The sequence below is a fragment of the Clupea harengus genome, chromosome 17 (genome assembly GCF_900700415.2).
Source record: "Clupea harengus chromosome 17, Ch_v2.0.2, whole genome shotgun sequence".
NCBI lineage: Eukaryota > Metazoa > Chordata > Actinopteri > Clupeiformes > Clupeidae > Clupea > Clupea harengus.
Genome location: NC_045168.1, coordinates 387,501 through 409,569, shown reverse-complemented (window position 1 = coordinate 409,569; position 22,069 = coordinate 387,501). Strand labels below are relative to the sequence as shown.

The window sequence follows — 22,069 nt, the reverse complement described above, 5'->3', positions numbered from 1 at the left end:
CTTATTCCTACTGTGTTACACACTGTTACTAAGTGTATTGATTTAATTACTATGCAACAAGGGATATGTAACATAAAGTATACCCCACAACTGGGCTAAAAGTGCGAGCAACTCATCTCATTAGGTGTAGAATGGTGGGACTGTCTCAAAACAGACTAAATAGTGAGCAATGAACTTTAAAGGGGTTTGTGAAGGACACGGAGAGTGCACAAAATTGGAGATTAAATGGATAAATGAAGTATGGATTTCGGTGGAACGAGCAGTGTCATTTAATCACAATGTTTCTGTTTCAATGGGAATTGTAAACAGTAATGCTGTTTCTTGGCCACTGTCCCATCATTGATAGATGAGTCAATGGAAGTGAAAATTGGAATAGTGCGCTCTGCTGAACATCGGAAGAAATGGAACTCACTCATCCCTGAGTAGACTTTTTTTTTAGCTTTTGTGCTAAAGAATTATAACAGTCATCACCAATCCTCTGGGTATTACTTCCGGCATTGTTCAGCTTTAAGTTTTAAGTATGACTTAGATGACTGTTTGTGTTTAGTTTTGGTGGAGAAACTGAAACTTCTTTCCAACCAACTCAGGTCAAAGGTTAAATTCCCTCAAGACGCAATAATTAGTTAAATGTATCATTCCCCTGTAGTATGTGTTCCGTTGGTTCGTTGAATGTCTATGTTGAGATTTATCAATGTTAATAATATATTATAATAATAATATAATAATCAACTCTTTCATCTATACTGTGGGGAATTGACATTTCATTGTTAGTTGAGCCCCGTAATGACTGAAGTTCTCCCAGCTGTCACTGTCCCCAGGCCACCCCCTTCAACCCGAACCCTGACCCACAGCAGCCTCACAGTCCTCATAAACAACTGGGGATTCTCACCCTTGCTCTCAATTATGGGATGTGAGATAGATAGTGTCAGCAGCTCTCTCCCTCTCTCCCTCTCTCTCTCTGTCTCTCTCTCTCCCCCTCTCTCTCTCTCTCTGTCTCTCTCTCTGTCTCTCTCTCTCCCCCTCTCTCTCTCTCTCCACGCTCTGCGTTAGCTCTGTGGAACAAAAACATTAATTTCACAGCTGGGGGCTTGGGGGAGATGAGGCAGGCCCAGCGTCGTGACACTCACACTCTCTGACTTCACCGCGTCCCTTTCCGCCGGCATCAGCACAATCGCACACGTCGTAATTTGATTGGAGACGAGCAGCAGACCCACTCCATTGTCAACAGCCATTTATCACGAAGCTCTCGGCAGATATTTTATTCGCTTTGATCAGTTTGAAGGGGGCCGCGGTGGGCGAGGGGGAGGCGTAACGTAAGAAGGAGTGAATCTCCTGTTCACGGCTGGCCAATTTCAAACTCTTACATGCGAGTGGATTTGTCACGCGCGACCTCTCTGGTTGGTGTTCGAAACAGAGATCAAAGTGAAATGGAGCGAATGTCTGAGGCCTACAGCATTCATTCATACATGTGGTGGGAGGAATAATGTGCAAAGGCTCAATACAGCAGGATTTATCCATACCCCATATATATTCATCCTGTACCGTTAGCATATTAGCATTGGTGCCCGTTTGGCTGAGAATCAGAGGGGTTTTAAATGGTTGACAGAGAATCAAGCGTCGGCCAAGGCCTCTTTCTGTACCTGCTCACCGTAAGTCATGGAAGAGTATTCGTGAGTGCTGCTGAATTTATTTGAAGGTGCTGACACTACGAAGGTAGTTGGAATTGTAGCAGATCTTATTAAAGGGCTGCCGTGTAATAGAAAGGGGAAGGGCTTAGAGAAAAAAGGTCAGGACTAATAAACTGACCCTCTGCTAAGAGGTTCATATTGTTCAGGAAACAGCCCAGTACCATGGCCTGGAGCTATCAGCTTCCATCAGGGAGAAACCAGAGGCGGAAATAAACTGGCAATGTAATTTCCGTTGTGACCAAAAATGTGGAAGAGTATTTAAATGTCACTATACGTATCCTTTTCCATTAATTCTGCTCTTGAAGTTGTTTACTTTGCTATTTATAATTTTCCATAGAAAATAAAGAAACCCCCCAGGGAGGATGTCAGTGGACATTTTTCCATCACGGACATTACCCATATCAGGGTAATTATTGCCAAGAGTATGCAACGCCATCAGTGTTAATGTGACCTAATCAAACATGCTGATGATTGTTTCACAGATTAAAACAAAATAGTGACTCAAGCTGGAGAAGGAAATGTGTGCACATTGAGTAAAGGAGAGGCTGACAAGGCTGACAATCATTCAATTAGTGGAGTTGGAGACTTTATTAAAGGTACAGTCCGCAATTGTTAAAATGTATACTGGATTGGAATGACAGACCGCATCTTTAAGACTGATGGTTGTTTTGCCACACTAAACAAAAGAACTCCTGTGGCTGCGGAGTTTAAAAGCGTTCAAAGTCACTTGGAAGTGGCTGTCCTCTGCTAATGCTATTGATTGCTGTCGCTAGTGATGTTTTATGCCCTGTGTCATGTCTGCTGTTTTTGTTTAGTGCTGCAATGTGGCCGTCCGCTTACGACAGTGGGGATCACTGTATATCAATGTTTGACAAGGCAATTCAGCGAGGCCGGTGACCATCCGGATGGTGTTTGTTGTTCTTGGCCAGTTGCCAAAGGTTAGGGCAGGCATTTTTCATGTATTGCGATGCATTTGGCAGACTTCATTAACAGTGAATGAAGTTGGTGACAAGTGAGAGACCAGACCCATGACCTTGATGGTCGAGGCACAACAATAAGAAGAGTGAGGGTAGGGTGCCCCCTAGTGGCTAATATCGATAATGCACGTCAGGAATGAGAGGTGACACCGTGTCTCAAAACAGTGTTATCAATTTAGCTACGAGACAAATAATGTCAAAGAAACCGTGAATAGCAAATCTTGTTTCGATCTAAGGCCAAGCCTAAATGAAAGCCATAAAAAGCATTGAAAGTAGATAAATGGGTCCATCAAACAAACAGTAATGTCTCGTGATTTATATTTTACTATTTGGGAGACTTTTGGCTGATGCAAACACCTGAACTAAACACCCATACCTAAATCACTGTATGATTTCACAGATGTCTACTCACAGTGCCTGGATTGAGCTTGTGCAATCACAACAGCCAAACCACCCCAAAGCCAGAACACACATTCTGTCTCACTGGCTGGATCCTGTAAGCACCGCAGGTCTGAGATAAGCCACAATCAAACATGAAACATGGGCTTCACAAGACAACTGTGAGCTGAGATAGGAGACAAAACACACCCGAAAAACAAGTACGATAAGCTAAATCCTACTAATTTAATCAGTTCTTCAAATTAGCTTTTTCCATTTGCTCATCTGTTCAGATAAACAAGTGTAAGCTACAGCCGGGTGATGTTTTAAATAATGGCAACACTGCTGAGACATGCTGAAAGGGAAGAGCCTCTTATTATTACACAGTGTTGCTGTCTACTGCAACATAACAAAGATCCAATGAAAAATCAATCCACTCACCCTAAGGCCTTATGTCTTGCCTGATATCATATGACCAATACTTGGGGGGTGTCGTTATTGTGATTCATGAATCAGCAGGGGCAACTCAAGTGCTTTACCCGGTTAAGAAGTCCAGGTGCCTGGCAATACAGAACCCCTTTATTTTCCCCTTTATTATAGAGTAGCGAGTCTGTGCCCTCAGCTTGGTGGTAAACCAATAATATGACAGTGATGTACAGATTGATTTTGATTTTTCTGTTTACTTTTTAATTTATAAACCCCTCTGAACTGCATTAGGAACCTTTTGGTATTTCAGCTGCCACCAAACCCGCTGAAATACCCCAGCATTGCTGTGTGGGAGGGAATTGGGTAAAAAGCTCAGTGGATGATGACTCATCTGCTGTAGTTGTGTAAATCTAATCTCAGAGGGGAGAGGTCAAAGGGTGAATGTATTCAGCACTGAGAAGACTGGCAGCGTAGCTGACAGCTTGTGGCACATGCCACTGGTTACGAGAGGCACTAACTACATCTGTCAAATCTCACTAATTTTAGGGCGTACATTTTAGGACAGTTCTATCTTGGTTAGACTACTCCTCATAATATATAGGCTTCACTGCTATTTCGTACAATGAGAAGTGTTCACAGTCAAGAAAATGCCAATTATGGAAGAAATGTAATTCAATTGGAACGTAATAGACTACTTGTGTATTGTTTAGGCACTTTTCTCCGTCCTGTATACGTTTGACCATTGATTGATTGATAAACAAAGCACTTTTGGTCAAACCTGAGCTCAAAATGCAGCCTAGTTGAGTATGACATTTTGCCATATTTTCAAAATTCCAGAGAAGCAAGGCCATTTCATGAAGATCCATAGTCTCCGAGAAGTGTAAAACTACACACCATTGACCAAAAACAACTAATCCTTTCTGAACTCTGTTATAACCTGTAGTTAAAAAAGACCTAGATCACTCGTCGCTCGTTACTGATTGATGTAGGAATGCCTAATGTTGCCTAAAGTAATAGCTGGGAGCTCAATAGAATTCTCCAAATAGCTTTAGGGTTATACAATACTAAAACATGACGAATGACTTGTGTGCGATCTCACCACAGAGTCAGTTTGCTGTCTAACGGAACGCCTTCACCCTGCCCCCTGGACAGTAAAGGAAGTTCGAAGCGTTCTCCTCTTACGTCCCGTTAACGCATGCGCTACATTGTCGGGAAGACTTCAAGATTCCTTAGGGCGACAGCAACACCGGTTAAAAGTATGGCTTACTTTTGCAAAAGTTAATTTGTCGCTGAAAAGGTGGTTCGTTTAGGTTCTACATTTAGAGCAACAACATAATAATTTCTTCAACTAGTCTTCACACTAACGCAATGTCTTTTAACCATGAAACGCCGATAAACATTGGGAATAGCGGTGAAAAACGTTTAAGCCTTTGCTGGACAATACAGATTTCTCAGAGATGAATTTCGGTGTCCCAGCGAACGCTCTCCTGTTTCGTGTTTGCGATGAAGGCGACTACGAGAGTGCTAAGCGAATTCTTGAGCCCGGGGCGAACGAGTCTGGGACGCAGTGCCGAAGCCTGCGTTTGGATGCGGGGTCCGAGTGCAGTGTCGATACCACCCGGGGAGTCTCCCTTGTTCCCGTTGACTGCTTTGACGAGGAGGGGAACACGGCCCTTCAGTTCTCGGCAGCCTCTGGACATGAGAACCTGGTCCGGTTTTTGCTCCGAAAGGGGGCTTCAGTGGACAGCCTAAATAACTACGGCTGGACGCCACTCATGCAAGCTGCGAGGTGTGGTACCACTTTCTTTAAGCGGTCATTGGTTGAATGTGTACAGATGTTGGATGGGTGGATCCAAAACCCAAGCGAATTCTTCTCTATGTTTTACTGGTCCAGGCCGGAGAAATGTGTCTGACAATGAAAATATAGCCATTCCAGGGCTTGTTTTAAAAGACTTTTGAGGAATACTTTGTGAAATCATCATTGTGACTGTATTGATTTCGTTTGGGAGGAGTCAGAATCCTACGCAATCAAAAGAGTTGATTCGGTGGCATACCACTCGACTTCATCATCAGACCATAAAGTGTTTTAAAAGTCTAAACACTTCTAAAGGTCTAAACACTGTTAAAGTATTAACTGTAGTCAGGATATTGCATCATTTTCGCCCGTGGTTACTCTTGAAATGAACAAGGTTAAAGACATTCATGATGTAAATCATAACTTAGTAAACCTTAACAAACAATACACATCATTTATGGAAATAAATAACTAATGGATCCTTGGTTTTGTTTTTGTCTTTGTTTGATTTAATTGAATGTTACAAATTGTAAAGTAAAACTTGCTGGCTTTGTCTCAAATCTTACCAAAGTTATCTGTTCATCATGGCTACAAAGAGCAACTTTGTCGTTTGTTTTGTTTTGTTATTCTTTCCTCCTCTTCTGCTTGTCCCCCACCCCCTTCACGTTTACCTGTGTGTTTACCTGTGTACGTGTATGTCTGTGTCTGGGCCCAGGTTCGGTCACCTGACAGTGGCTCACATCCTGCTGGAGAATGGGGCGGATGTCAACGCCCGTAACCGCATTGGTGCCAGTGTTCTCAGCATGGCAGCACGCGGAGGCCACGCCCATGTGGCCAAGCTCCTCCTCGAATCGGGCGCCTTCGTGGACGACTACGACCACCTGGCCATCCCTGAGGCCCCCAGTGGAGACAGTGGCAGTGGCAGTGGCACCAGCACTTCCGGGAGTAGCACGGGAGAAGTCGTTCCCAGCGACGAATGGGGCAGGGAGTTCCTGGAGGTGACCCCTCTACTGGTGGCTTCACAGCTTGGCCACGAGGCCATGGTACGTATGCTACTGGAGTGGGGCGCCGATGCCAACTCGTACCAGAAGAGCACAGGCTGGAGCGCCCTCATGCTGGCTACCGCCGCAGGGAAGATGAGCGTGGCCCAGCAGCTGGTGGAGAGGGGAGCCGACCCGGACCACCTGAACGCCCTGGCCAAGACCGCCTTCGAACTGGCACTGCAGCTCAAGCAGAAGGAGGTGAAGAACTACCTGGACTCCATCACCACGGTCAGGCCACAACCAGGTATGTGGGAAGAGGAGGAGGAAAGGTAGCGTTATACTGCAGTAACACTATTGCTGTGTGGATCTTGTAGTCCTTGTGGTGTTGATGATAGCAGTAGATTATGTGTGTGATGATAAAAAAGAACTACATGATCTCATGACATCATGACTGTGAAGACCCAATCAGGTACGATGATGTTATCAATAGCTATTATATTGTAGTTGTGTTTATTAATGATGATAATGGTGATGAGGTTGCTAACCATGATTTATCATGTCCAGAACAGTGGTTATCGGGTTTGCATGTACTTGAAAGGGCATATACTTGAAAGGGAAGAACACAAGTGGTCCTCCCCAATATCACAGCTGTGGTGAATCAGAACATAAGAATTCAGTTTTAATAAATGAGGAGAAGCACATAGCAGAAACATTGAGGCAGTCAGACACATACATGGAGACAGTCAGCCAATGAGCAGGTGATGGGCTTTAACCGTCCGCAGGTGTTTGATGAAGGGGCCGGTGTGACTGGCATCCATGTGTGAAAATGAGCCAATTTGGAGCCTTGGTAACGGTACATTGTGATTACCCCACTTGTGAAACGGCAGGAAGGCACCTGTCCACTTTGGATATTCATCAGTTTTATGATTTGCTCCAGAAGGCAGTAAGTGTGGAGAAAAGTGTTGTGACAAAACCTGTTATTTGATCCTAGAAAGAGAAGCAACAGAGAAGAGTGTGTTTCAGTGTCTATGTGGAGCTCACAGTGAGCTTTTGCAAAAGTGAAGTGAAGCAGCCCAGAGTAGCTAGCTAGATAGATGGATGCTTTATTAATCCCGAGGGAAATTTAGGTCATCCATAGTAGCTTATACACTTATGCACTTGTGCAACTCACAGACATATATAGACCCCAGCACTCTCTGTTCTGTAGTTAAAGGCACAGAAGTCTTCCACTGCTCGAGTGTCTGCCTCAATAAGAGCACATGTCTGAGCTGTGTGTGACATGTGTGAGCTGTCGATGGCGCAGTGGAAATCAATTTATCAGGTGTTTATTTTAGAACGGTGTTTATATCTACCAGATGAACATTACGCACAGTATATCGCTACTGTATAGACTGCAGTGTGAAGCATTTTTTAAAGGTGAAGATTAGGGTGATTCTGACCCAATACACTTTTTGTCAAATTCAACGATTTGCTCCTTGTGGTCCTCTAGCTGTCCATTCTAGGTGAGCTCAAGTATCAACAAGCTTTCACCAGAATTAGGGACGGTACCTTTAACTCTGCTGTCAGATATTTTAGGGATTAAAAAAAGAAAACTGGAGTGGTAAAATTATTGCTCAAACCTGCACCCCCCTCTCTGGCGAGGCCATGTGTGATTGTGGTCCGCTCCGCCAGAGGGTTTTGGATTGCACTATGTTGACTCGTACCAGCAGAATCTTCTGGAATCTTTCAATCTGGATTGGAGCTGGCTGTGTCCTTGAGTTGCTCTCGAGTGTGGTCTCAGCAGGGGGTGGCACAGTCGTTCCGAGAACTCGGTCCAAACTATATAACGGGTGTGCCGAGCCACAAAGGAGGAAAACAAAACGTTTTAAACAAATCTTCGAATGTCAGTCTCAGAAAGATGCCCGGTCAGCTGTTTCACTCTCACGGTTTTCAAAACATAGCCAGGCTGCACACCTTTATTTAGCCTCTGTGTTTTGGTTGAGAGGTTGATAGCATCTTCACACAATGGGTGCATTAAGAAAAGTGCTATAGTGTAATTATCTCAGCATGTAATCCAGACCAGGATTATAACAAAATCACTTCTCCAATTATGCCCTATTTGCTTTCCTGATGTCTAAAGCCACATAGTATTTTGAAGTCGTACTTGTCCTTTACTTTACCCCGAGGTGTTCTGTGTTGAGCTGGAGACTGAGGTCATGCCTGTGGGGAATATTTATTCAAGTCTGGCCGGCATACCCTATGGAAAGCAAATGCCGCCATTGTAAAACTGCCTAGACCCACAGGTTTATGTTGATATCAGCACATTTGTGTTTTAAATGGCTGTACAAAGTGCTATTAAGGTTGGGGGGCAAGAAGTCAACGCTGAGTTCAAGACTTTGTGCATAGCTTTCAACAGCTCACATTGGGGGGGTGCTTTGAAACAGCTTAAGTATCTTTTTTTTCTGGTATTTTCATACAGATGACGAGAAGAGGAGGCCAGATATCTTCAGAGCTCTAAAATTAGGTAAGTGCCATTTTCCAAAGGCCATCAAATGTTCTCTCAAAACTGACAAATGTCAAGAAAAATGGGCATTCACAGATTATGATTGATGGTATGATTTGCCATGATAATGGGATAATGTGATTTAACAAACAACTGGGCTTATATACATCTTTGCTTCTGTTCTTTATTTGCTCACACGTGCTTCCACATTCAGTATGCTCATAGGACGTTTCTTGTGCCCACATATATATATATGCATATTCATGTGTATGTACCCATCCTGTCTGTGTGGATCTGTGTCAACTAATGCCTGCATATCTATAAGTGACCCTGCACGCCTGTCTCTCTGTGTCTCAGGTAACGCACAGCTGGTGCGCGAGCTCCTGGAGGAGGAGCCGTCCCAGGTGAACGTGGCCAATGCGGACGGGGCGTCTCCCCTCATGCTGGCGGCCGTGAGCGGGCAGCTGGAGATGGTCCAGCTGCTGGTGCACCGCAGCGCAGACATGGACAAGCAGGACACCGTACATGGATGGACAGCACTCATGCAAGCTACTTATCATGGGTAAATTACACACACACACACACACACACACACACACACACACACACACACACACACACACACACACACACACACACACACACACACACACACACATACAAGCAGGGCAAAATACACATGCATAAAAAACTCACATATGGAAACACACACACACACACACACACACACACACACACACACACACACATGCACACACACACACACACACACACACACACACACACACACACACACACACACACGCACACACACACACATACACACATGCACAGAGTTAGAGACTGAACTGACTATGTCTGAGTTGCCACTGCTGTTGAAGTTGGCCTTGCTGGGCCACACTGCACACTCACACATGTTAATATACACCAGTACAAAAAACAGACTGGAAGCATAATGTCAAACACAGCAACTCCCACTGGGACACACAATTCAGACATAAACAAGCAGGACGCACAACACTGCAGGACTGCACTCAAATGGACCATCACACACACACACCCACACACACACACACACACATTAAGAAGACCTAAACCCTGCCCGTGTGTTCTTGTGTATCTGACACACAGGAATAAAGATGTGGTGAAGTACCTGCTGAGTCAGGGAGCGGATGTCAACCTACGAGCCAAGAACGGATACACAGCCTTTGACCTTGTCATGTTATTAAATGACCCTGGTAAGGATGGTGTACCTGCTTTGCGAGTGCAGAACGCACAGAAGGTTGTATGAGATACTTTCTGAACTAGTAAAAAGTTGCACCAGCAGAATAACTAACAACATTTTCTTTTCTTTTTTTTTCAAAAACACATTATGCTTATCTGGCGATCTTGAATATAAAGGTGCTTATCTCACGCTGACATCTTTCGCTCTCTCTCTCTATCTATCTAATTTGCTCTGTTTTGCTCTATCTTTCTCTCTCTCTCTCTCTCTCTCTCTCTCTCTCGTTCTCGTTATCGTAAATCTTTCCACCTATTATTCTTCTATCTCTCTGCCCCCCCCCCCCCCCCCCCCCCCCTCCCTCCCAGACACGGAGCTGGTGAGGCTGCTGGCATCTGTCTGCATGCAGGTGGATAAGGACAAGATCAAGCAGCAGAGGAAGACCCCCCTCCTGCGCTCCAAGAGCCGCCAGTCTCTCAACATGCCCCTCCCCCCGGACGACAGAGGGGGCCTCAAGGTGAGAAAGCCTCCAGAATCTGCACTCATGACCCAGTGTTCCAGCCCTCCACACATCCACCCTCCCCAAAGCCTCCTGTCGTGAGTCTCAGCCCAAACCACACAGTTCCTCCAACACTTCCATTGGCGTTACCGTTCAGCTAAATTAGTAATGCTGGTATTATGTTGGTAAACTTTGGTACTATGTACTAACTCTTTGGTACTTTATTGACACATATATCAACAGATTATGTGATTAGTGCTAAGGTTAATAACACATACAATTTGCATTTTAGAACTACATTGTATTAAACTATTAATAACTCCACTAACCTACTTACATTGTGCCTGAGGCTACTAAGAAAGTGAGATTAAATCTTCTTTGATATGAATCTTAATGATTTTTAGGAACTTGTTAATCATTTTACTTTCTCCCATGATGCTTTGTGTCTGCCTCCGGGTGTGTAGTCCTGGTGGAACCGCATGTCCAATCGCTTTCGGCACCTGAAGCTGACCCACACCCTCAGACACGGGCTCTCCACCAATCGCCTGACTCCCTTCTCTGATGAGCCTGAGCCCTCATTGGACAGCACCATGAAGGCAGACCGAAAGAAGAGCAACACCGCTTCCACTGGGTCCAATGGAGCTATATCGCCATCTAGTGGACAAGCAACGCCAGACACCAGCACAGCATGGACAACCAAGAGCAGAGACAGTGGTAAATCCTAATGATTGTACAGGGTAAACCAAACCACATAGCGGTGGGAATGATACGTGTACACTCTGCTGTTCTCATGTAGTGCAAATCCTGTTTCTATATGAGTTGAGTGAATATGAACATTGTTTCAGTTGAGTTTTATTATTCTGTCGTAGGTATTGGAAGAAGCAGCTCTGAGAAAGATGACATTCTCATTACAACAATGGTGGGTCCATGTCTCTCATTGGTACATATTTGATGAGTACATAAGGCACAAAATATTAATTTAAATAATTTAAATTAAATTGTAGTGGTATTATTAGTAGTACTCGTATTATTTTTATTACATTACATTTTTTAAGGTATGAAATCTTCAGCCTCCATTCTATATTTTTGTCAGTAAATACATGAACGCTTTTGCTGAATGTATTGTTCAGTCTCAAAACCCTTAAACATTTGTCCCTTCTATTCCCAGTTGAGGAATGGCGCGCCACTCACCACGCTGCCCAATGACAAGCTGAAAGCCGTGATCCCGCCCTTCCTGCCCCCCTCGAACTTTGAGCCGTGGAACTCGGACCGCTCCCGTCTGCTGAAGGAGGGCAAGACCACCGAGCCCCCGCGTCTCTCTATGCCCCAGAGGCCCAGCAAGGCCAACTTCAACAGCAGTGGCAACTCAGACATAGTCAGTTCAGTCTCTAACTCTGTGCATGTGTGTATGTGTGTGTGTGTGCGTGTGTGTGTGTGTGTGTGTGTGTGTGTGTGTGTGTGCATGTGTGTGCGTGTGTGTGTGTGTGTGTGTGTGTGTGAGTGTGTGTGTTTGTTGGTGTGTGTGTGATTGTGTGTGAGTGTGTGTGTGTGTGTGTGTGTGTGTGTGTGTGTGTGTGTCCATGCATCTAACTATGTGTGACCTAAGCTGTGTCTATTAGCAATGTTTAGGTTTGTGTGTATGTGTGTGTTTTCAGCAAGGGATTCTCGGGGTGGTAAGGCAACGTGTGTCCAAAAGTGTGCATATATGTATATGTCTGTGTGTGTCCATGTGTTTTTGTTTATGTGTTTGAGCGTGTTTGTTTTTTGGTGTATTTTGTTGTTTGTCTTTTTGCCTTTGTGTGTATCTGACTGTTTGTGTCTCTGTGTGTCTGAGTACTTTTTGATTGAATGTTTTGTTTGACATGCGCGTTTGTTTGTTTGATTTTTGGCTGACGTGTGAGTTTGTGTGTGTTTCTCTCTCAGACGTCCATTAGTCGTGTGGTGAGCAGCAGATCCATTAAGTTCCCCAGCATCGGCAAAGGCCCCTCATCCTCCCCCTCCAACTCTGGGAACTACAACTCCCCTCACTCCTCAGGAGGCTCCAATGGGGTCGCAGGGGTCAACCGGCACACCTCCGACTCACACAACCGCTCAGGTAGGCTACATCTGATTACACACAGATATGCCAAAACACTCAACTCAGCATTACAACATGGAACTGTAAAGAATTAGATGTTCATTTCTTAATTATAATTATTTACTTTCACTTTTTTTCACCTTCACTTTTTATTACGGCCCTCAACAGTACGTTTTGAGAGCAATATTGTGCTGTGCTTTATTCACTTACACAACAACTAGGAACTAGTAAAAAAAATGGATATAAAACCAACATATCAAAATATACATATATAAAACGCAAAAAAGGAAACAGATCCTAAGTTGTATTTTCCATTCCCACCACAGGGGGCAGTGGTGCGGACAGTGTGCTCTCTCAGATCGCTGCCCACAGGAGGAGAGCCGCAGGGCTGCTGGATGCCAAAGCCCCTGCCCAGGAGACCCCCTGCCCCACCCCATTACCAGTGCTGCCCTCCGTGCCCGCCCTCCCCGAAATCAACCTGCCTGACATTCACAGCACACCCAACCTGATAGGCAGCGACTTACACAGCCGACGGGTAAGCTGAAGATGATGATGATGATGATTATGATGATCGTAATGATGAAACATTATTTTATTTGTATACTATGATGGTTTTGTACATTTGTGCACCTTAACAATCACCAAGCACATCTTCCACAACACATAATAATGTGCCTGTCTACAATACTAAAAAAGTGATTTTTGCAGTTAAAAATGTTTTGCTCAGCTGGTATTGCCATTTCTAATGAAAGCTCAGCTGCTTTTTTGCCATTTCTACTGAAAGCTCAGCTGGTATTGCCATTTCTCCCACCTGCAGAAGGTAGACCTGAAGAAGCGTCCCCAGTCAGGCAACTCCTCCACCTCCAAGAGCACGTCCCCCACGCTGACGCCCTCGCCCTCCCCCACGCCGAAGCCTCCTGCGGGGGACTCTCTCTCCTCCGCCTCCTCCCACCCGCGCTCCAAAAGCAGCGGAGGCTCCAGCAGTGGCACCATCACAGACGAGGGTGAGTCTCGGACGCCTGACTCTGAGTCACTGTACCAGGCAGACCGCCAACCAACTCAACCAAAACACCAGCTACAGCCAACTCTCACCAAAACAACTATAGTCCTGCTTCTAGCACAGACTACAGGCCTGCATCAGCTCTGTTGATCCCCACTCTCCACACAGTATCCACAGACGTATACGATTGTTGGCGACCCAATATAATACATGATGAAACATCTAAAAGTAAAAGAGTTTTTATTCACCATGGGAACGGTAAACTCATACAGCACCCAGACACATGAGTAGCCCTCTCTCCGTACTCAGGGACTGGAACACTTTCACTAGGAAGTAAAAGCATTGAAGTCATTTCATTTAATTTTTTAAAAGCATTTAATGCTGTTAAGTGCCAGTAATGACATTTCTGAGAGGTCTTTCAGTTTAGCTGGCAGAGCATGGCACTGGCATGGCCTTGTGCCTATTCTGCCTAAGTGCCAACTCAGAGATGGAACTTTTATTTTCCATCAGACATGGCATCTAACTTTGTGAAAGTGAAAGCCAAGCTTTCAAAGTCAGACACAAATATGCACATACATTATATATATATATATATACATATACGTATGTAGAGCGTTTATGAGGTCAGACACTGGTGTTGGATAAATGCTCTGCAGAATAAATGGGCACCAATTCCCACAGAAACACTCCAAAATCTTGTGGAAAGCCTTCCAGGAAGAGTGAAAGCTGTTATAGCTGCAAAAGGGGGACCAACTCCATAATAAAGTATATGTATTTGAATACAATGTCATTACAGTCCCTGTTGGTGTAATGGTCAGGCGTCCAAATACTTTTGTCCATATAGTTTATATACTCTCCATCACAAGTGGCTGCCTAAAAAAGCTTATAGATTTTCACAGTTGCTTTGGTACATTTCTCAAATCATCCTTAACGTTTTTAAAGCATTTCTCAAAGGAATACGTACAAACAACATGACACAATGGTTTAGCTGAAAAAGCCTGTAACTCAACTCAACTTCAAAAGTAAATAATCACATCGGTCAATATGTCAATGCTACCAAAATCACAAAGTCCCTTTGTCATGCTATCTAACCAAAATAGTCAAAATATTTATTCAGGTTGTCAACATAAACATATTTATTATTTATATTAAAGGGATTTGCAAATGTTTAAAAGAATGATATAATTGCTGTTATGATGAGCACAAATGACTAGATGATGTGGGGGCTGAACAAACAGTTTTGAGAATTTGAGTTATAATTTGAGAAATGTACCAAAGTGACTGAGAAAATCTGTATTAACTAATAGATTGTTCTAAATGTTCTTTAAAAAACAGGGTTGCCCTAGCAACACATGGCCCTGCCTATGGCATGTTCTTTTGATTCCTTATTGTGGTACAGTATGAGTGACTTTGCATAGGAGTGTGTTCATTAGCAAACTGTAATTTGAATGTACTTGTCTCTCTGTGGGCAGATGAGCTGACAGGCATTTTGAAGAAGCTCTCCCTGGAGAAGTATCAGCCCATATTTGAGGAACAAGAGGTATGGAGCGATTGGTCGAACATTGCAACCGTATTTCACAGTCATTAGTATGGTTTGCGTCTCTGAGAGAATAGAAGCCCAGTGAATTTTGCCGTGCTACACATGGTCCAATCAATTTAAAGATCCACAAAACTCCACTCCAAAGTATGTCTTTGTCTCTTAAAGAGCGGGAGGCACAGTCACCCAACAGATTATCGCTCTCAGCAACTTGCATGATTTTTTAGAGACATATTTGATGTGAACATTTACATTACATTTACATTTAGTCATTTAGCAGACGCTTTTGTCCAAAGCGACGTACAAGGGAGAGAACAGTCAAGCTAAGAGCAATAAAAAACATGGTGTAACAATAAATACTACTTTACATAAGAATTAGAAAAAAGAATTAGGAAAGAATTAGGAAAAAGAAGTGCAGGAATGTAACTGCTGAAGTGCAAGTTAAGCGCTAGTCAAGGTGCCAGTTAGGAAGGGAGGTGCTCTCTGAAGAGTTGGGTCTTCAAAAGCTTCTTGAAGGTAGAGAGGGACGCCCCTGCTCTGGTAGTACTAGGCAGTTTGTTCCACCAACGTGGAACTACAAATGAGAATAGTCTGGATTGCCGTGCTTGCACAGGGCAGTGCCAAACGACGCTCACTAGACGAGCGCAGCGTCCTGGGTGTAACATTTGCCCTTACAAGAGCATTTAGGTAGGTGGGAGCAGAACCATCAAGCACTCTGTAGGCAAGCATAAGTGACTTGAACTTAATGAACAGCATAAGGTCAACACAAGACAGCCATGCTAACCCTAACCCTGATCCAAAACATTTGAACTGGTTAAACTCATTGGGGGCCAAGCAGTAAAGCTGGGTAGGCATCCATTGTGTCTAGCTTTTTCTTATTATATGTCATCAACCGCATGACAAGTTTTGAAATACTGATTGGGGACAGTCCCTGATTCTATTCACCAAGTTCCATGTCTGCCCAATGGGTTAAAGTTGGAAGAGCCTTTATACACATAACATAACAATACAAAAAAATCAGGTATCTCTGGAGTAAATGGCTGGTAAATATTGGATTTTCTGCCGTATTAGATTTCATCAAGAACTCTAAAAAGTTTTCACAGGCCACAAAATGTGTCAAATCTTCACAGAATTTGGCACAGACGATATTCAGAGCAAGCAAAGTCACAAGGAGGGCTATTGGCAGCAAAAAGCCCCCAGGAAGAGAGATCATATCTCAGGTCTTTGGTGTATGGAACACATTTTGAGTCATTTGACATTAGGGGGAGCTGAAATAAGCAAAAATGGGATTTGGACCAAATTGTGTCTGGTAATATTAAAATCAGAAATGTTTTTCAGGCCACAAATGTTTTCCAATTTTCACCAAATTTGCTACATATGATCTGCAGACAAAGCTTCACAAACAGACAGATTTGTTATTTTCAAAACCATTCGTCCGTTACAGCCTACCGAATTTGGCTGCAAAGGCGCCAAACAGGAAATTATCTCATATCACGGCTAACTTTTAATCAATTGACATGAAACTTGCTGTGCGTGCTTACGACCATGCTTTGAACATAGTGACATCAAGTTTCCATGGCGACTATCCCCTACTGGGCTGCTTGGACACCTCATCGCTGCTTGCTCCTATATTTTTACATTGAATGTGAGGTTAATTATTTAATGAAGCATTTGACTATTTTGTATACTATTTGACACATTGTATCCATTATATCTGGATAATATCTCCCCATTGTTGTTCTTTTCCAAAAGTAGTCGATAATTGATTTCCTTGTGTCGTGGCGGCAGGTTGACATGGAGGCTTTCCTCACCTTGACGGATGGGGATCTGAAGGAGTTGGGCATCAAGACAGACGGACCCCGACAGCAGATCCTGGCAGCCATCTCTGAACTCAACGCTGGGAAGGTGGGACTTATTTTTTTTAGAAATGACTGTAATTACTCTGGGTCCTGTGAAAGCTCTCCATCTTACTTTTGTTGTATTGGCTTGTTGTGTTGCAATGTTAAGAAATGAAATCTTGAAGAATAGTTATAATTGATAAGGTATGACCCTTGACAAAACTACGAAAACATACAGTATGAATGTTTATTTTAACGTTTACATGAACGTGTACAAATACAACCTCACCAGAGTTCAAATTTTTGTTCATGAGAGCCTTGTTGAAATACCCTGAGTATCATACAGTGCTATGCACCAAAAATCATCCATAACCATTACAAATACCGGTAATAATAATATTAATGTTATGACATTGCACTGGAGCGTTGGGATTATGCTGATGGATGAACTGGTCTTACAGGGGAGGGAGAGGCAGATCTTGCAGGAAACCATCCACAACTTCCAGTCATCGTTTGGGAGCAGCGCCAGTAACCCACGGCCTCCAGGCTATCCTCGCTGTGAGTCTTCCTTCAGTCTCTCCACAAAAGCACAGGATATCTACATATATAAATAAGTAAATGTCTGGCTCCATGCAGAGAAGGGGCATTCCTGGAAGGTGGATTTGGAAGTCTATCCTCTGTCCAGGAGATATCAACACAAACCATATCAACAGCACATAAATCCTGCACTTCATATTGTTTACATCATCAACTGAATAAAGTTTTGAAACTTGAGTCGAGTTAAAAACACACCAAACACCGGCCCTCCTTACAAAAGTGTTTTTTGGATAACCAAGCACATTTAAGTGAGCTGTTATAGAACATATTTTCTAATGTGTTTACCTTTTCATATATCTCATATATATTCATGTATGTTACTTCATCCTATCCTGATCTCTCAGCTCCAACAGGGTGGACCAGGCACCAGGTGCGCACTCCTAACAAGAGGTAGCATCGGCGACCAATCACAGACGGAGTTTTCCCAACAGGAGGCCTCTGAAGTCATGTGACCCTGCTCTAAGGGTCTGATTGGGGGATGAGGTTTTCCTGGACGCCAGTGTCCCAGAGCACCTCAGTGTGTGTGAGGACACTGCAGCTCAATGCTTTCCAGCCCTCTGCCCCCCCCCCCCCCCCCCCCCCCCCCCATCAAGGGGTCTCTCCAGTGACAGAGTTGGGAAGCACTCGGGGTGGTGGGGGTTAGGGGTTAATGCCACCCCTTCCCATTTCGCAGTCAGCGCAAGATAAATGGGGCAAAGACATGGTTGTCCTGACTCGTAACAGGCACCAGGTGGCGATAGAGAGTCTGCGAAAGTTGCCTAAGGAGCCGGCAAGGTCATTTTAGGTCTCCAGTAAGAGTATCATATGGTGGGTGCCATATGTGGCTGGAATGCTTAGTGGGTCATTGAGATGGGCACACAGTGATAGCACGGATGAAAGAGTTGGAAGGAAGGGCAGAGGTTGTGCTTTTAGATGGAAGATATGGGGAAGAATGAAAGAGTAATAGAAAGAGAATATTGTAATTTGTGTTAGGTAGAAAAATGTTTTATGTGTGTGTCAATATTATTGTTGGTAATGTATCAAGTAGTCACTTGTACAAAAGCCGAATCATTTTGTTGATAAGTGTCAGCTCTGAGCATTGTTAAATACTCAAATAAAAATTAATCTTAACCCTTTCAACCACATTTCCATTTCAGTCTCTCTGTCTCTCTCTCTCTCTCTCTCTCTCTCACACACTCACACACCCTTCTCAATCATCCTCAGAGAAGACAGGCAGACCTTGCATCTCTCTGTCTGTGCAGGAGTTTCCCTTCTGGTTTTGATAAGTGACTCAGTGTGACCAACCCCATATCTTCACCATTCAGATGGATTCATGGAATTATGCTGTGCATCTATATGAAATATCGCACGGCCACATGGAAATCCCTAGAGTCAATATGTCTAGCACCTAAAAGCCTCTGGCTCACAAAGAGAGTCAGGAGACATGTCAGGTATGAGATCACTGTTCCTCTTGACATGAAGGCCCTTTTGATTTGTGGCTGTGTGGCTCTCTCTTCTCGCTAGTTGCTAGGGTATGGTGTGGGAAGATGGAGGTAATCAAATCCATAAAAGCTGAGTCATACTTTGCCCCATCAGATGCCGTGAGGAACCTCAAAAGTCCACTAGGTGGAGTCAATCCACCTTACAGAACCACCAGCGCTTTCCAAGTGTCCAAGTCGAGGTGCTCTGTCATCTCAGTAGTTACGCTTCTTAAGATTGCCTGTGATGTACATAGGGTGGGTTTGAATGGGAACCCTAGGAACTCTTGGTTCCAGTTCACTCTTGGAACTTTTTCTGAGATGTGTCGTTTCGAGGCCCCTCGGTCTATGATTTAATGAGGAAAGACATCAAACTGAGAATTTAGGGTTTGTCATCTCAACAGTGGCCATGGATACAGTGTGTCCCTCTTGCCTACCTTGTGCTTTTAGTTATTAAACAATAAATCTGACTGCTTGGCAATATGTAACCAACAGTTAATCACAATCACAAAATCCAAACTCTTAAAAAATGTTAGGCTTCACTGCATCAAAAGAAGCAATGTAATGAATGATGGTGTCCTCTGTAGTCTTTCATCTTATAGATTTGCACATACACAGTCAATCCTGTTTTGACTTTTCCTTCAATTTTGGTTGTATACTCTATGGTCCTGCAGCTGATTCCTCACAGAACTACAAGTAAGAGGCTCCCACCATTGGCGTCAAATTCCTATGTTTTCCTAAGGTTTGTTGTGTTGTTGCTCATTCAGATAATAATATCAGCTGACTGCACTGAAAATGTGAGTTGACATTACTAGACTAAAAAGGGGTGCTAAAGGCCTCACAGATACTGTGCGTCAGAACTCATCATAAGATTTTAATATTACATAAGCATCTCTCCCTCCTATCCATGCTCATCACCTGACAGAACCTTCCAGTCACCTTCCTCTTCCTCCTGCACTCTGGGTGAACTTTCTCCCGGAGTTGACAGGGCACGGCAGTGATGGCGCGGTGCCAGTTAAGCTCATGCTGTGCCGCCTGTACATCTCCTGTGTGCATCTCATTACTCTCATTTGCTCCTTGTCAAAACAGTCAACCTATTTTTTCTTTGATTTAAACGTGTGAGGGTTTTATATCTTACAGTCATTCACACAGCTCCTGTGCTGTTGTGCAGTATCTGAGTTTGCCCATGTGTGTGTGTGTGTGTGTGCGTGTGTTTGTGTATGTGTGTGTGTGTGCGTGTGTGCGTGTGTGTGTGTATGTGTGTGTGTGTGCGTGTGTGCGTGTGTGTGTGTATGTGTGTGTGTGTGTGTGTGTGTGTGTGTGTGTGTGTATGCCTTTCCAACTCCACGAGCCAACACACAGCATTGTCGTGAGGTGTGTGCCCACACTAAGCAGGTTCCACGGTCCAATCTCTAACGCACCACACACACACACACACACACACACACACACACACACACACACACACACACACACACACACGTAGAATAGCGGTAGGGGTTACACTTCTCTCCAGGCCCCCCAGTGCTGCTCCTTAAGCCGCCTAATACCCAAACAGCTTAACAATGAGCTGTACTTAAAGCATGTACGAGGGAATTGTCAGGCTCAACAAAAGGACACCCTGGGCAAGGGCATAGAGGAAATATACCTGTGAATTGGATTTGGTATTGAGTTTTGGAATAGGTTTGTCCTGGACGATTGGTTTAAACATGGGGATGTTGTGCTCAAAGGGGGTTTAGAGTATTACTGTGTGACTTTTATTTTGACACTGCATATGGCATAAGGTAACCCTCTTATCTGAAACAGCACCATATATGTAGCTTTCAAAACACCCTGTGGAGACCAGACGTGAAGCAGTGAGGAGGAGCTCAAAGCCAATCAGAGAAGCAGAGTTTTTTATTTATTAAGAACAAAACCACAGAGGAAGGCGCCGAGGCAGGAGGATCCCCTGAGTAATGGGATTTAGCCACGTTACTCTGGTGACCTGCACAGATAGAGATACTGGAGAGCTTGTGTGTGTGAGTGTGTGTGCGTGTGTGTGTGTGTGTGTGTGTGTGTGTGTGTGTGTGTGTGTGTGTGTGTGGTACACTATAGTTTGTATGCATGTGAGGGTGCGAAGAATTCATATCTCTATTTTATTTGGTGGCTTGTGTGTGTTTTTTAAAACTCTGCATAACTCTGAGGGTCATGGTTTACATATTTAGAAGTAGTACAGAGAAGCCTATTGATTTGTTTCATCCAGAAAAAGTTTCTTTTTGCAGGAATACAAAGGTATTACACAGAGCAAAGCAAAAATGTACTCACTTCATATTACTTAACGCCTGTGCCTGATGCTCATGTTGAATTGAATGGTTTGTACTTTAGCCTTAGTTAGCTTATGCATTACTCAGTGCCCGTAAAGGAAATCTGAATGTATTTCCAAGCATGACCAAAATGACTAAATGCTCAAAGTAGCTTCAAATAAAGACACAAGACAGACAGACACTTCACTAAGACTGTTTCCATTCTGTGCCATAGCTTCGTCTTCCTGTGATTCATCCTTTATGTCAATGGTCCCTGTTGTTGAATGAGGGTGATTACTCAGTGTTAAAGGCATTTGCTTCCAGGATCCACTTAGACAGAATCATTATCCATTTATTCATTCAGAGTCAGTACCCACTGACAGGCAGGACACATTTGGACTAAATTAGACGGTTTCTGTGACATGTGCACAGCAAACGCACAGAGTGGCATCACCACTGTTTGTTTTAATGTGTTCTAATGAGGACACAACTATCCCTTGCGAGGTTAGTGTTGGATGTTTTGAAAATGTTTTGAATCCTCTGGGCTTGCCAAGGAATTCATTTCTGTGGGTGTTTGTGTGTGTGTGTATCCACTGACCATACAAAAGTCTATATGAGAGGATTCAGGTACCATGATCAACTTGTACAACCAGTCAAAGACTGATTAACTCTCCTTCAACTGTGAAAAGCTTGTGTAGAGTCTGTTCCATGATGTACCTCAAAGAGGTGTTAAATACATTCAAGGTTCCTGAACAATAATTGATTCAATCCATGATTCAATTCCATTCAGAAAAGCATGGAGTCAGGTCTGAAGTAAGAACGACGAAGGCAACT

General features: G+C 43.8%; 1 protein-coding gene across 1 annotated transcript; it reads left to right on the top strand.

Annotated features, from left to right (window-relative positions):
- Positions 1 to 4,372: 4,372 nt before the first annotated feature.
- Positions 4,373 to 18,921, top strand: LOC105896906 (ankyrin repeat and SAM domain-containing protein 6). Its single transcript, XM_012823715.3, has 16 exons — positions 4,373 to 5,258; positions 5,980 to 6,551; positions 8,706 to 8,750; positions 9,087 to 9,291; positions 9,861 to 9,967; positions 10,317 to 10,465; positions 10,912 to 11,161; positions 11,317 to 11,366; positions 11,616 to 11,822; positions 12,371 to 12,542; positions 12,851 to 13,059; positions 13,342 to 13,528; positions 14,997 to 15,064; positions 16,850 to 16,966; positions 17,361 to 17,457; positions 17,841 to 18,921. The coding sequence occupies exons 1-16, from the start codon at positions 4,927 to 4,929 to the stop codon at positions 17,888 to 17,890; spliced, it is 2,817 nt and encodes a 938-aa protein (XP_012679169.1). The 5' UTR covers positions 4,373 to 4,926; the 3' UTR covers positions 17,891 to 18,921.
- Positions 18,922 to 22,069: the final 3,148 nt, after the last annotated feature.

Coding starts and splice junctions, on each gene's coding strand:
- LOC105896906 (XM_012823715.3), top strand. CDS start 4,927: ATGAATTTCGGTGTCCCAGCGAACGCTCTCCTGTTTCGTGTTTGCGAT. Junction 5,259..5,979: donor CCACTCATGCAAGCTGCGAG/GTGTGGTACCAC, acceptor GTCTGGGCCCAG/GTTCGGTCACCTGACAGTGG. Junction 16,967..17,360: donor CTGAACTCAACGCTGGGAAG/GTGGGACTTATT, acceptor CTGGTCTTACAG/GGGAGGGAGAGGCAGATCTT.